The sequence below is a fragment of the Lampris incognitus genome, chromosome 15, assembly GCF_029633865.1.
Source record: "Lampris incognitus isolate fLamInc1 chromosome 15, fLamInc1.hap2, whole genome shotgun sequence".
NCBI lineage: Eukaryota > Metazoa > Chordata > Actinopteri > Lampriformes > Lampridae > Lampris > Lampris incognitus.
Window position 1 is genome coordinate 12,118,032 of NC_079225.1, and position 13,090 is coordinate 12,131,121.

At 45.8% G+C, this 13,090-nt stretch overlaps 1 protein-coding gene across 1 annotated transcript in view; it reads left to right on the plus strand.

The window, feature by feature from the left end:
• Positions 1–13,090, plus strand: part of LOC130125550 (regulator of G-protein signaling 6-like) — a 186,334-nt gene that overhangs the window by 136,127 nt on the left and 37,117 nt on the right. The window contains exons 6-10 of the mRNA XM_056295135.1: positions 2,483–2,547; positions 3,265–3,341; positions 3,887–3,968; positions 8,178–8,252; positions 12,972–13,073. Of these exons, the coding sequence (XP_056151110.1) occupies positions 2,483–2,547; positions 3,265–3,341; positions 3,887–3,968; positions 8,178–8,252; positions 12,972–13,073 (401 nt within the window). The remainder of the gene's footprint in view (positions 1–2,482; positions 2,548–3,264; positions 3,342–3,886; positions 3,969–8,177; positions 8,253–12,971; positions 13,074–13,090) is intronic.

Consider the following 13,090-nt stretch of genomic DNA (forward strand, 5'->3'; position numbering starts at 1 on the left):
ACCACCGAAAACAAACAAAAACAGAGAGAACAAAGCAAAAAGACAACACAAACAGTTAACAACACAGTCCAAAAACATCCCACTGTCCAGAGAGCGAACGCCAGCCAGGATGGCTGTCGGAACTGCCGGTCTGTATGGGCTAGCAGTTAGCTTAGCCTGCCCCGCTTCCGCGTCCTGTCAGACCGCCCTCAGTGCTTCCTCTTTGGGCACAGCTCCAAGCAGGGCCATGGTACTTGGGCCCACCGGACGCAGCAGACCAGACTTCCTCAGCCGATCCAACACCAACTCTCCCAGCCAGACACCTTCGACACACCTGCCCCGCACTCCACACGACGACACAAATGCAGACGCAGATAAAAACACTACACAGGCGACACTAGGCGAGGCTGCCGCCAGACCACCTCTGTGTTTCCTCTCGGGCGCGATTTCAGACAGGGCCGTGGTACCTGGGCCCACAGGACGCAGCAGACCAGGCTCTCCCAGCCGATCCAACGCCAGCTCTTACCACCAGACTCTTTTGGCACACCTCCCCCGCACGCCACACGACAACACAAATGCAGATACAGACAAAAACACTGCACAGGTGACGCTAGGCGAGGCTGCCGCCAGACCGCCTCTGTGTTTCCTCTCGGGCACAGCTCTGCACAGGGCCGTGGTCCCTGGGCCCACAGGACGCAGCAGACCGGGCTCTCCCAGCCGATCCGACGCCAGCTCTCCCAGCCATTAAACGGAAAAAGAAAAAAAAACGACAATCAAAATAAAAGCCTCACACAATGACACAAAGTTAGACGCGGAAGTAGACGTGGACCATACACTGCGTGGTTGGTCCTGGGTGAGGCCGCCGCAAACATGAGCTCATGCTGCCATACTTAAGGGGGATTTTTCTACATTTGCACTGCACTTTCTCACCCAGTGGTGTGACCCTGATTTGAGGAAAGTCTTGCAAGTTGAAGTGACTCTTATTGTCGTCATGATCCTGATAGCTGTTAACAAGCTGTTTCCGCCTGTGTGACATAGTGTTGGCCAAAACACAACGAACAACAAATGTACAGTATCTCTAACATTTTGAGATTATTTATCTTCAGTACCCGTCTGCCGGCCTGCCAGCTGCTGCAGCTTCCCTCCAGTCCATTTTCAGAACCAGTTTCCCTAATTTACATATGAGAGGCAAACGTACAGCAACACAAGCAGCCTAAAAAAAAAAACACAGACATATGCAAAACCTGATATTTAAGTCGGGGAAGTACATCGCCGACCCTCAGTAACCTTTAATAAAACGTTATCCCAGCATCCAGTCTGAGGCTGTGATCCAGTTAGGGTTTACGTGGTCTACGATGCGCTGAAAAAGTCAGTGCATCAGATATATTGATCTTCGTGTCAGTTTCTTATACATTTTGATATACACAGAATTGATATTTAGAAATAGTGAGGTGATAAATGTCTAGTTAACGGCACACACAGTAACACTTTGCAATATATGCAGTACATGTACGTCCAATTACTGTAAATGTGAACCTAGCTATAAATAGCCAACCCGCTGAGGTGCGTGGCAGACTGTGTGCCCTCCCTGCTCCGCAGAGACAGTAAGACGTAAGGAGTACTCAGGCCACGCTGTCACTTACCACATACAGCACCGGCTGGAGACGGGGTGGGATGGCTGCTGCACCACACCCGCTCTCCTACCCCTTTGCTGTGGTGCGGATAGCACAGGAAGCCTCCCAGTATAACCACATCCGCTTCTCAGGGTAGATGGAAAGAGGAGAGGAAGCTATAGGAGGTTGTGGCTAGATAGGATACAGCTTCCAACGGAAGTGACGCCAATTCTCGCCGGCTGGATGTCAACCAAAGATGGCGGAGCGGAGCGATGCGAAGAATTAGTTTCGGGGCTTGACATGCGTCAACCCTAACCCTAACGACAAATTTCGTGAGTGTTTCCTCCTTCAATTTTTTTAAATTTCCCTCAAACGATCCATATAAACGAAAGTCTTCTCCCGCCGCCATGTCTACAACCACAGACGCCTTCACCTATCGCCATAGCAACGAAATCCGCCCGGCGAGAGTTTGAGAATTTGCGTCACTTCCTTTGGTAGCTGTATCCTATCTAGCCACAACCGCTATAGGAGGAATGAGGGATGAATATGTAGACACATTTCTGTCTCATACACGTTCTGAATCCGTTCATTTTGTTTAGCAAAACAATATAAAACCCACCCGCATTCACTTGTATACAACACCTGTGTCCAACGATTGTTTAATTTCTATGCAAATCGAGCGTTTCTGTTTTTTAGACTCTACTTCAAACTTATATTTCTCATTTTAATGCCTTTTAGATTTTGCATTATGTACACTGTCTGTCCCTAGTGATTTTTATGTATTTCAGTATCGTAGTATGCAGTATTTTAGTATTTCACCGTGGCAAACTATGGTTGAAAAAGGTGCTGTGTAAATAAAGCTTGACTTTATTACTTACTCACCGACACAGCCATCTACCTGTGCAAGCGGACCATGCAGAACAAGACCAGGCTGGAGCTGGCCGATTACGAGGCGGTGGGTACCTCAGCATTGCCCTGACCTGTCACTTCCTCGTATGAATCAATATAGACTAGCTGGGGGAAAGAAAATGTGACCTTTCAAAAGTGTCTGTGATGATATGAGGTTTAAATCATATCAGGTTGGCGTCCGGGTAGCGTAGCGGTCTATTCCGTTGCCTAGCAACATGGGGATCGGCGGTTCGAATCCCGTGTTACCTCCGGCTTGGTTGGGCATTCCTACAGACACAATTGGCCGTGTCTGCGGGTGGGAAGCCGAATGTGGGTATGTGTCCTGGTCGCTGCACTAGCGCCTCCTCTGGTGAGTCGGGGCGCCTGTTCGGGGGGGAATAGTGTGATCCTCCCACGTGCTACGTCCCCCTGGTGAAACTCCTCACTGTCAGGTGAAAAGAAGCGGCTGGCGACTCCACGTGTATCGGAGGAGGCATGTGGTAGTCTGCAGCCCTCCCTGGATTGGCAGAGGGGGTGGAGCAGCGACCAGGACGGCCCGGAAGAGTGGGGTAATTGGCCGGATACAATTGGGGGGAAGGAAAAAAAAAAGAAGGAAAATAAATAAATAAATAGATAAATATAATAATCATATCAGATTAGGTCACAAACTTTTTTGACAAGGCTAAACATTTCTGTCTTTTTTTTCTCTTTTTCTTTTTCTGTGTATTGATAATAGGATATTGCTCTCTCTCTCTCTCTCGCTCTCTCTCTCTCCCTCTGATAGGAGAACCTTGCCAGACTACAGAGAGCTTTTGCCAGGAAGTGGGAGTTTATCTTCATGCAGGCTGAGGCCCAGGTCAAGTAAGTGTGTGCCGTCGCTATGGCAACCGATGAGAAGCACCAACACACGGTGATGTCAGTCATACCTTGACCTGTGAAAGACGGGGCTCGGTCTTAGTTTGCTCTTAGCGCGAGGTCCTTCCTCGTCGACAGTAAGCGTTTTACCATTCGGGAAGGACGTCGCTCTGCCCTTCGTGTGTCTGAGGCTGTCGATCCACGAGAGTCACAAATTCTTGAAAACCGTGGTGGTGGACAGTACTGCTTTGTAACAGACGGAAATTTGTCGAAACCGGTTTCAAAAAACAGCAACATGATTCTGCAGGAGTGTTTATCAATGGTTATGAAGTGTTTTCTATGCAATGTTTCATATTCAAGCTGCGCACTCCTGCAAAGTCTGAGGATGCCGCAGTCGTCGACCATTTAGTACGGGTGGATGTACTAGTCTTTTTAATCTCTGGAATACGCCTCTCCTTTTTACACCGCATTACCGTGATTCAAGTGGTTCGGCTGTTGGCAAACAAGCAGACATTTTGGTAAGACCTCTCACAATGGACTGGTCTCTGCAGGATCGACAGAAAAAAGGAGAAAACCGAGAGGAAAATTCTTGACAGCCAAGAGAGGGCCTTTTGGGACGTTCATCGACCTGTGGTAAGCCTGTCTATGTGTTGTGTGTGCTTACGTGTATGTGTGTGTGTGTGCGTGTGTCTTCCCATTATCTCCATTCCACTTTCTCCTCACAAACTGCCAAACAAATTAGAAATGGCATTACAAAATTGTTTGTATAACAAAAGATCAGCCTGGACCGTCCTGTTACCCTGTGTGTCCGTGTACTCATGGACACCGACCCCAAGGTCCCGGTTGCCCGCAGCATTTTGTTTGTCAGCTCACTTTTTTACTTTATAGCAACTTCTAAAAAATCCTTGAGACCACTGGATTGTTTTAATTGATTTTTGGGTTGGCCTATACTAATTTTTTTTTTAATGTTATGTATTTTTACGTGATCATCATTTGTTGCAATGACTCCCTGCACTCCTGGTGAGAACCATGTGGACTCAACCCTCACCTGATTGAGCTAACAGCTTCTACTTTCTTTTCTGTGAAAATTGATCAACCGGTTTAATAAATACTACTATGCCCTGCGAGGTGCTGCCTAAGAGCAATAAATGACATTACTAACCCAAGGATGATAGCCGACGGCTCTCAGATGAACTGCAGAAAAAGGACTGTCTTTTATCCAGTTTTATTGACTCCACAGTCCAAAACGATTTCAGTTATGAACCCAGCCATCTCCAATACCATCCTCTGGGACCCGCCATCTCGTTGCCGGCCCTCCTCCTGCTCCTCTCCCAGCTCACAGGCTACCTGGTCGGAGGTGGTAATCAGATGTAGCAAGATGGAAAGACCCCAAGCTGCCTCGCCTGCGACCATAAACGTCCCACATTGTTTTACATTTCTATCGGCTTGATGCCCCGATTCATCCTGTTGATACCCCCATGGCAAATTCAATTCCAGTGGCTGATGTTGCTCCTTTCCTATGTGAATCCAGTCCCTGCTCCAGCTGGGAGTACTCCAGCTGCAACGCCTGCCCCGGTTGCTGAGCCACCTCCCGCTGCCACCGCGGCTCCCCCGGCATGAGTCCCCCTGCACTGTCCTCCCCAGCATTTGGGCAGGTTGGTCACTCCCAGTCCCAATGCCACTTCCTCAGGCCAACAACTTTCATCCCCTCCCAAGACTGTCCCTGACAGCACTGTCAATCAGCCCCCCCCCCCAGTACTTTGATCGTTGAGGACACCATAATCCGAAACATCCGTTTTGTTTGTAAATGTGTTCACCTAACTGCTTTCCTGCAGCTACTACCCCTGACATCCCAGAGAAACTCCCAGGACTCCTGCATTCATTTCCGACAATTACGAATGTAATAGTCCACATCGGCTCCAATGACATTGCCCGTCAGCAGTTCGAGCCGACAAAAGGCAATTTTATCTGTCTTTTTACTCTCCTCAAAAAACTGCTTTTATTTCTGGCCCAATTCCCACACTTGGTCAGAGTCTGGGGTGTTTCAAAAGAATTTTTAGCCTTTATACCTGGCTCCCGTCCGTGAGTATAGCACACAACATTGATTTTGTTCACAACTTTGACTTGTTCTAGGGGTGGTCCTCTCTGTTTAGAAGAGACGGTCTTCACCTGTACATGCTAGGTAGTTGCATGCTTGCTGCTAATTTGCAGCATGCTGTTCTGTCCACATGATTGACTATTTATGTACATCCCACGCCTGCACCTGTTCGGGGGGAGGGGGAACTGGGGGGAATAGCGTAATCCTCCCACGTGCTATGTCCCCCCCGGTGAAACTTCTCACTGTCAGGTGAAAGAAGCGGCTGGCGACTCCACATGTATCGGAGGAGACGTGGTAGTCTGCAGCTCTCCCCGATCGGCAGAGGGGGTGGAGCAGCGACCGGGGCGGCTCGGAAGAGTGGGGTAATGGGCCAAGTGCATTTGAGGAGAAAAGGGGGGGGGGATTTACATCACACATGTGCCTCCCTGACTCTCTTCTTTCCATTTGCCCACAACAATGACTGCCACATCCGTCGCTCACACCAGCTCCCTCTTGTGGTATTTTCGTACTTCTGTTCGACCTCAGCATTCCTGACCCTATTATCAACAGACATCATTACCCTCACCGTCACTATAACAAACGTCATGTGAATCAGTCCAATCTCCCTCCACTTCCTCAGTCCAATCTCCCTCCACTTCCTCAGTCCTCACAATCTATCACGAAACAATGGGATCTGAAACTGGTTTTGCTCAACACTCGTTCACTCAATAACAAAAGCCTCACTCTGAAAGAATTTATAACTGACAAATCTGGCATGAATCCCTGGATTATTTTTCACTAAACTAGACCACACCCACAGGATTCACATACATTGATAAACCTCATCTTGAGGGGTGGGGGGGGGGGTTGTTGTTGCTGCTATTTACAGGAAGGACATGAAAACAGCCATTTCCATTCCTGCTGCTCATTCTTTCGAATATTTTGCCTTCAAACTCTGGTCCCACTCCCTTGGTCGCTGCCGTTATCTACCATCCCCCGAGCCAAACCCTTCCTCTCTCTCTCTCTGACTTCTCTGACGTTCTGACCCAGCTATGTGCCATTCCACCTTCCATTCTCCTCCTGGGCGATTTTACTGCCCACATTGATGACACTGACTGTAAATCTGCCATAGAAGAAAATCTGCCATTTTTGTGTGAGAGTTTTGTATATAATAGTTGCAAACTACTTTCCCTGTAAGGGACAATAAAGATACTTTGACTTGACTTTAGTAGAAGTCTGGGAACTGCTAGAATGCTTCAACTTCACACAACATGTCAACTTCCCCACTCACAGCCATGGTCACATCCTAGACTTGGTCCACTCCACTAGTCTCACAATACATCAACTCTCCAGCCTCAACCTCAGTATCTCTGAACCCCTGGCATCCCTATCCCCATCCCAAAAGTCAAACGCGTAATATCCTTCAGAAATCTCAAATCTAGGGCGTCCGGGTAGTGGTCTATTTCGTTGCCTACCAACACGGAGATCACCGGTTCGAATCCCCGTGTTACCTCCGGCTTGGTCGGGCATCCCTACAGGCACAATTGGCCGTGTCTGCAGATGGGAAGCCGAATGTGGGTATGTGTCCTGGTCGCCGCACTAGCGCCTCCTCTGATCGGTTGTGGAACCTGTTCTGAGGGGAGGGGGAACTGGGGGGAATACCGTGATCCTTCCACATCCCCCTGGCGAAACTCCTCACTGTCAGGTGAAAAGAAGTGGCTGGCGACTCCAAATGTATCGGAGGAGGCATGTGGTAGTCTGCAGCCCTCCCTGGATCTGCAGAGGGGGTGGAGCAACGACCGGGACGGCTTGGAAGAGTGGGGTATTTGACCAAGTACAATTGGGGAGAAAATTCACCGAACTGCCTCACTGAAGTTAAGTCATGGATGCAAGCTTACTTCCTCAAACTAAACTAACTTTGATAAATCTGACATGATCATCATCAGTCCCAAATCCCTTACCAAAACCACTCACATCTTCTGCCTCACCATCAATAAATCCACTCTGTCTCCCTCCCCACAAATCCACAACCTTGAAATCATTTTTGACAGCAACCTCTCCTTTGAAGACCATGTCAATCAAATCACCAGAACTGCCTTTTTCCAACTAAAAAACACAGCCCATCTCTGCTCATCACTCTCCTTCTCTACTGCTTGATGCATTTCTTCATCACATCCCAAATTGTCTACTGCAACAGCATTCTTTATGGCTCATCACCCAAAGACCTAAACAAACTCCGGTACATCCAGAACTCTGCTGCTCACCTGCTCATCCACTCCTCCTCCCGTGACCACATCACCCCTGTCCTCCAGAACTTCCACTGGCTCCCTGTTCCACAACGGATCCAATTCAAAGTCCTTTTCCTCATTCACAAAGCCCTCCATAACCAGCCCCCCCCCCTACCTCACCAACCTGCTCCACTACCGTACTACTTCCTGAAGCCTTCGCTCCTCTGATGCCAACCTCCTGTGTCCACCACACAAGAACAAGCACTGTACCCGGAGCAACAGAGCCTTCTCCATAGCCACCCCTCCTCTGGAACGCTCTCCCCAAACACATGCGAGACTGCACCGATCTGTCCATGTTCAAATCATTGATCAAAACTCACCTTTTCCGAGTTGCTTTTAATGTGTGATTAATGTTGTGTGTTACATGTTTTTGGTGTGTTGCTTTTATGTTAATTTTAACTTATGTAAAGCTTCTTGAGCTTCCTGAAAAGTGCTATATAAATAAAATGTATTATTGCTGTTATTATTACTCCTCAGCCCGGCTGTGTCAACACCACAGAGATGGATATCAGGAAATGTAGACGCATGAAGAATCCTCACAAAGTCAAGAAGGTATCGGTTCTAACTATATCAGTATATATCAATATAGGTATATAGTTTTATATCAAGAATGTATAAGAAGTATAGCAAAATTTAAGGGTTTGACTCCAAAACAATATCACCAGTTGACATATACATACATACTTAAACATACTACATATACATAGATATACACACACACACACATATATATACATATCAATACAGATGCAGGAAAAAAAGTTTTAATACATAGCAGTACAAGCCTGTTTCATGAGTGGCACACTCATCAGCTGCTAATGTGATTCAACATTTTTTCCTGTATCTGTGTTGATATATATACATAGCGTTTTTTTCCGAAACCGGCAATGGTGTTGAGTGCTCGACTAATGAGGAGCGGAATATATATATATATATATATATATATATATATATATATATATATATATATATATATATATATACACTACCGTTCAAAAGTTTGGGATCACCCAAACAATTTTGTGTTTTCCATGAAAAGTCACACTTATTCACCACCATATGTTGTGAAATGAATAGAAAATAGAGTCAAGACATTGACAAGGTTAGAAATAATGATTTGTATTTGAAATAAGATTTTTTTTACATCAAACTTTGCTTTCGTCAAAGAATCCTCCATTTGCAGCAATTACAGCATTGCAGACCTTTGGCATTCTAGCTGTTAATTTGTTGAGGTAATCTGGAGAAATTGCACCCCACGCTTCCAGAAGCAGCTCCCACAAGTTGGATTGGTTGGATGGGCACTTCTTTGAGCAGATTGAGTTTCTGGAGCATCACATTTGTGGGGTCAATTAAACGCTCAAAATGGCCAGAAAAAGAGAACTTTCATCTGAAACTCGACAGTCTATTCTTGTTCTTAGAAATGAAGGCTATTCCATGCGAGAAATTGCTAAGAAATTGAAGATTTCCTACACCGGTGTGTACTACTCCCTTCAGAGGACAGCACAAACAGGCTCTAACCAGAGTAGAAAAAGAAGTGGGAGGCCGCGTTGCACAACTGAGCAAGAAGATAAGTACATTAGAGTCTCTAGTTTGAGAAACAGACGCCTCACAGGTCCCCAACTGGCATCTTCATTAAATAGTACCTGTTAGAGCCTGTTTGTGCTGTCCTCTGAAGGGAGTAGTACACACCGGTGTAGGAAATCTTCAATTTCTTAGCAATTTCTCGCATGGAATAGCCTTCATTTCTAAGAACAAGAATAGACTGTCGAGTTTCAGATGAAAGTTCTCTTTTTCTGGCCATTTTGAGCGTTTAATTGACCCCACAAATGTGATGCTCCAGAAACTCAATCTGCTCAAAGAAGTGCCCATCCAACCAATCCAACTTGTGGGAGCTGCTTCTGGAAGCGTGGGGTGCAATTTCTCCAGATTACCTCAACAAATTAACAGCTAGAATGCCAAAGGTCTGCAATGCTGTAATTGCTGCAAATGGAGGATTCTTTGACGAAAGCAAAGTTTGATGTAAAAAAAATCTTATTTCAAATCCAAATCATTATTTCTAACCTTGTCAATGTCTTGACTCTATTTTCTATTCATTTCACAACATATGGTGGTGAATAAGTGTGACTTTTCATGGAAAACACGAAAATGTTTGGGTGATCCCAAACTTTTGAACGGTAGTGTATATATATATATATGTGTGTGTGTGTGTGTGTGTGTGTGTGTGTGTATGGATGTGGGTATGGGTGTGGGTATGGGTGTGTTTGTGTCTTCCTCAAGCTCAGCTCCTCTACCAGAGTGCCTGGGAGACCTCAGATCTTATTACTGGAATCTACTTGAGCCACTCTCCTAGTTTGGGGGTCACAGCCCCTAGTGCTCCCATTACCACTGGGACTACTGTGGCTTTCACCTTCCACATCCAATCTAGTTCTTCCTTCAGCCTTTGTTATTCTCTACCTTCTCATAGTCTTTTGTCTTGATGTTGCTGTCGCTCGGGATGGCTACATCGATCACTACTGCCGTCTTCTGTTCCTTGTCGACCACCACAATTGCTTGTCTGGTTGGGTAGCCAGCACCTGCTTGTCAGTCTGGAACTTGAAGTCCCACAGGATCTTAGCTCTGCCATTCTCAACCACCTTTGGCGGTGTTTCCCATTTGGACTTGGGGACTTCTAGTCTGTATTCAGTACAGATGTTCCTGTACACTATCCCAGCCACTTGGTTATGTCTTTCAGTGTACGCTTCCCTAGCTAGCATGTTACACCCTGCCACTAAGTGCTGGACTATAATTGATGCATTAATGTGTTCATCACTTTAATGTTGCAGCTGGTAAAGGTGGAGCTAATTTGATTACTTTATATACTGCTGGGTAGCTTAGCCTATAAATATGTATCACAATTTATTTATTGATTTGTTTTAATAATCTAAATCTGTAAAGTAACTATACTTAGCACAAAAAGTATGGAAATTTGTGTTTGGTAGATTATTTCTTTGTTGTAACAATGCTTCTTGGAAATAAATCTTACACCGTTGGAAAGCCTGTTTATTTCCCTTTTAAATGGGGCCACATTTGTAAGGAACATGCATTTGTGGGATGAGCAGCAGAGCAGAGTATGTGGGTTTCGCCCATGGAAAATTTGCCAAATCTTCTCTGCCAATGCCAGACAGCTTATTTTGCTGTTGCTATTGACTCTTGTTTTGAGCTTCTGGTACCCCAGGTGCTGACACTCAGGTGCCTGATATAAGATTTATTGCCAAGAAGCATTGTTACAACAGAGAAATAATCTACCAAACACACCATTTCCTTACTTTTTGTGCTAAGTTTAGTAGCTAAAGATGTCAAGTAAATGTAGTGGAGTAAAAAGTACAACATTTCCTTCTGAAATGTAGTGGAATAGAAGTATAAAGTAGCATAAAACAGATATACTCAAGTAAAGTACAAGTACCTCAAAATTGTACAGTACTTGAGTAAATGCACTTAGTTACGTTCCATCACTGCTATGATGCCTGACAGGATCTTCCATGTTTTGGAGAGGTGAGTTATTGGCCGGTAGTTTGAATGGGTTGTACCCTTGTGGGGATCCTTCATGATCAGTATTGTTGTCCCCTGTGTTAGCCAGTCAGGGTAAGACCCTGATGTTAGCAGCTGGTTCATCTGTGTCGCCAGGCGTTCATGGATTGCTGTTAGCTTCTTCAGCCAGTAGGCGTGAATCATGTCAGTGGATGTCGGCTACTGTGATAATAACTGGTTCTTGTTCTGAGATATTGCTATGGTCTGTTCTTAGGTCCACCAGCCACTGGGCCTTGGTGTTGTGTGATGCCTCCTTTTCCTCATATATCCTTCCAGTATCGCTTGGTCTCTACTCTGAGTGGGTCTGATGTTGTTCCCTTGTTACTCTGCAGCAGGGAATACACTTTGGATGTTTTTTTTGTTTTTGTTTTTTTGTTTTTTGAGGAACAGGCCATTTACTCTTTTGGCTTCTGCTTCTCTGTTGTATCTCTTCAGCCTGGTGGCCAGAGCTGTGAGCCTTTGTTTGGCAGTTTTTAGGAATTCATTTATGGACTTGTTACTGTATTTCTTCAACCAGGGCCTGTCTTTCATTACACCTTTCTGCACCTCTGTTCTCTTCCATGGAGTGTATTGTTGGTGATCTGTGTTCTTAATCCTGTACCCAAGCTTCTCCAGGATTATGGTTGCAGTGGCATATACAAGCCCGTTGGTCTCTGTTTATGGTAGGAGTCGAGATATTGCGTAAGGCTGTGTTCACATCTGAAAGCAGGCTTTGTGATGGTACTTTGTCACTGAGTCATGGAAGCCGAGCCCAGGGGTGGACTGTCTTTTGTCTGGCCGTAATTCTCATTTGAACCTCAGTAGCTTCTGCTGTCATAGCTGGTAGGATTATTTCAGCTGGTTGGAGTCTTTCCTCATGTATCTCCTGCCTACTGGGTGGCCATTCGGGGTGCTGAATTGTATAGTCATCCTGTTGGAGCCTCTACATCTCAAGTTGTGACAGTAGCTTCCTTCTATTGAACTTTGAGCAGTGAGTCACTTGCCGCTTCTGAGTCAGTGTGGAAGTAGGTCTCCTACTGGTCCACAGTTCCCACATATGCTTCATATAGCACCTCTCCTGGGGTCTGCTGTTGTAGAAGCATTCCATCAGTTCCAGGTTCTCAGCCCTTGTCTGTGGATGTCTTGTTCCAGTAGCCCATTTCTCATCAGGTTGTCCTGGTTCCCCAACACCTGACACGGACCCTGTTAACCCAGGCAACGTCTGAGCTGGTATGACTGTATTCGTGTTATTCTCACTCATGTCTAAGGTAGTTAGCTTGTATAGCATTAGGAGTCTAAGCCATGAACTCTTACTGGAGACTCATCCCAACCGGGGTTTGAATCCCTGATCTCCGGCAGGAAAGCCGGCATGTGTGTGTGTGTGTGTGTGTGTGTATGTTTGATCGATATCTTATCATATACTAATGATTTCACAAATTTCCTAAATTAGTTACTATTCACAATACTATTCCGCATTAAGATGTATTTTCATGTCAACAATCTTTTAGTCATTTTTCACACAACGGATATTCCAGAATTTAACCTCTCAGTCCCGTAATGTAAAACACTGTCGCTTTTCTGGCTATGGCTTTCACATATCCTCTTGCTTTGCAGAAAAATACTAAGCCCGCTCACTATGTCTCTTTCTCTTTCCTCCTACCCCATGTCCCCTTTCTTTCTGTCTCTCTGTGTCTGTCTCTCTCACATCATCTTCAAATAACCCAGTCCGTGTATGGTTTGGCGGAGGAGGCCGTACAGTCCCAGAGCCCCATACACATACCAAGACATCAGCCCAGAAAAGGCACCAAGGAGGATGTGGAGAAAGAGGTACTGATGCTAAAAAA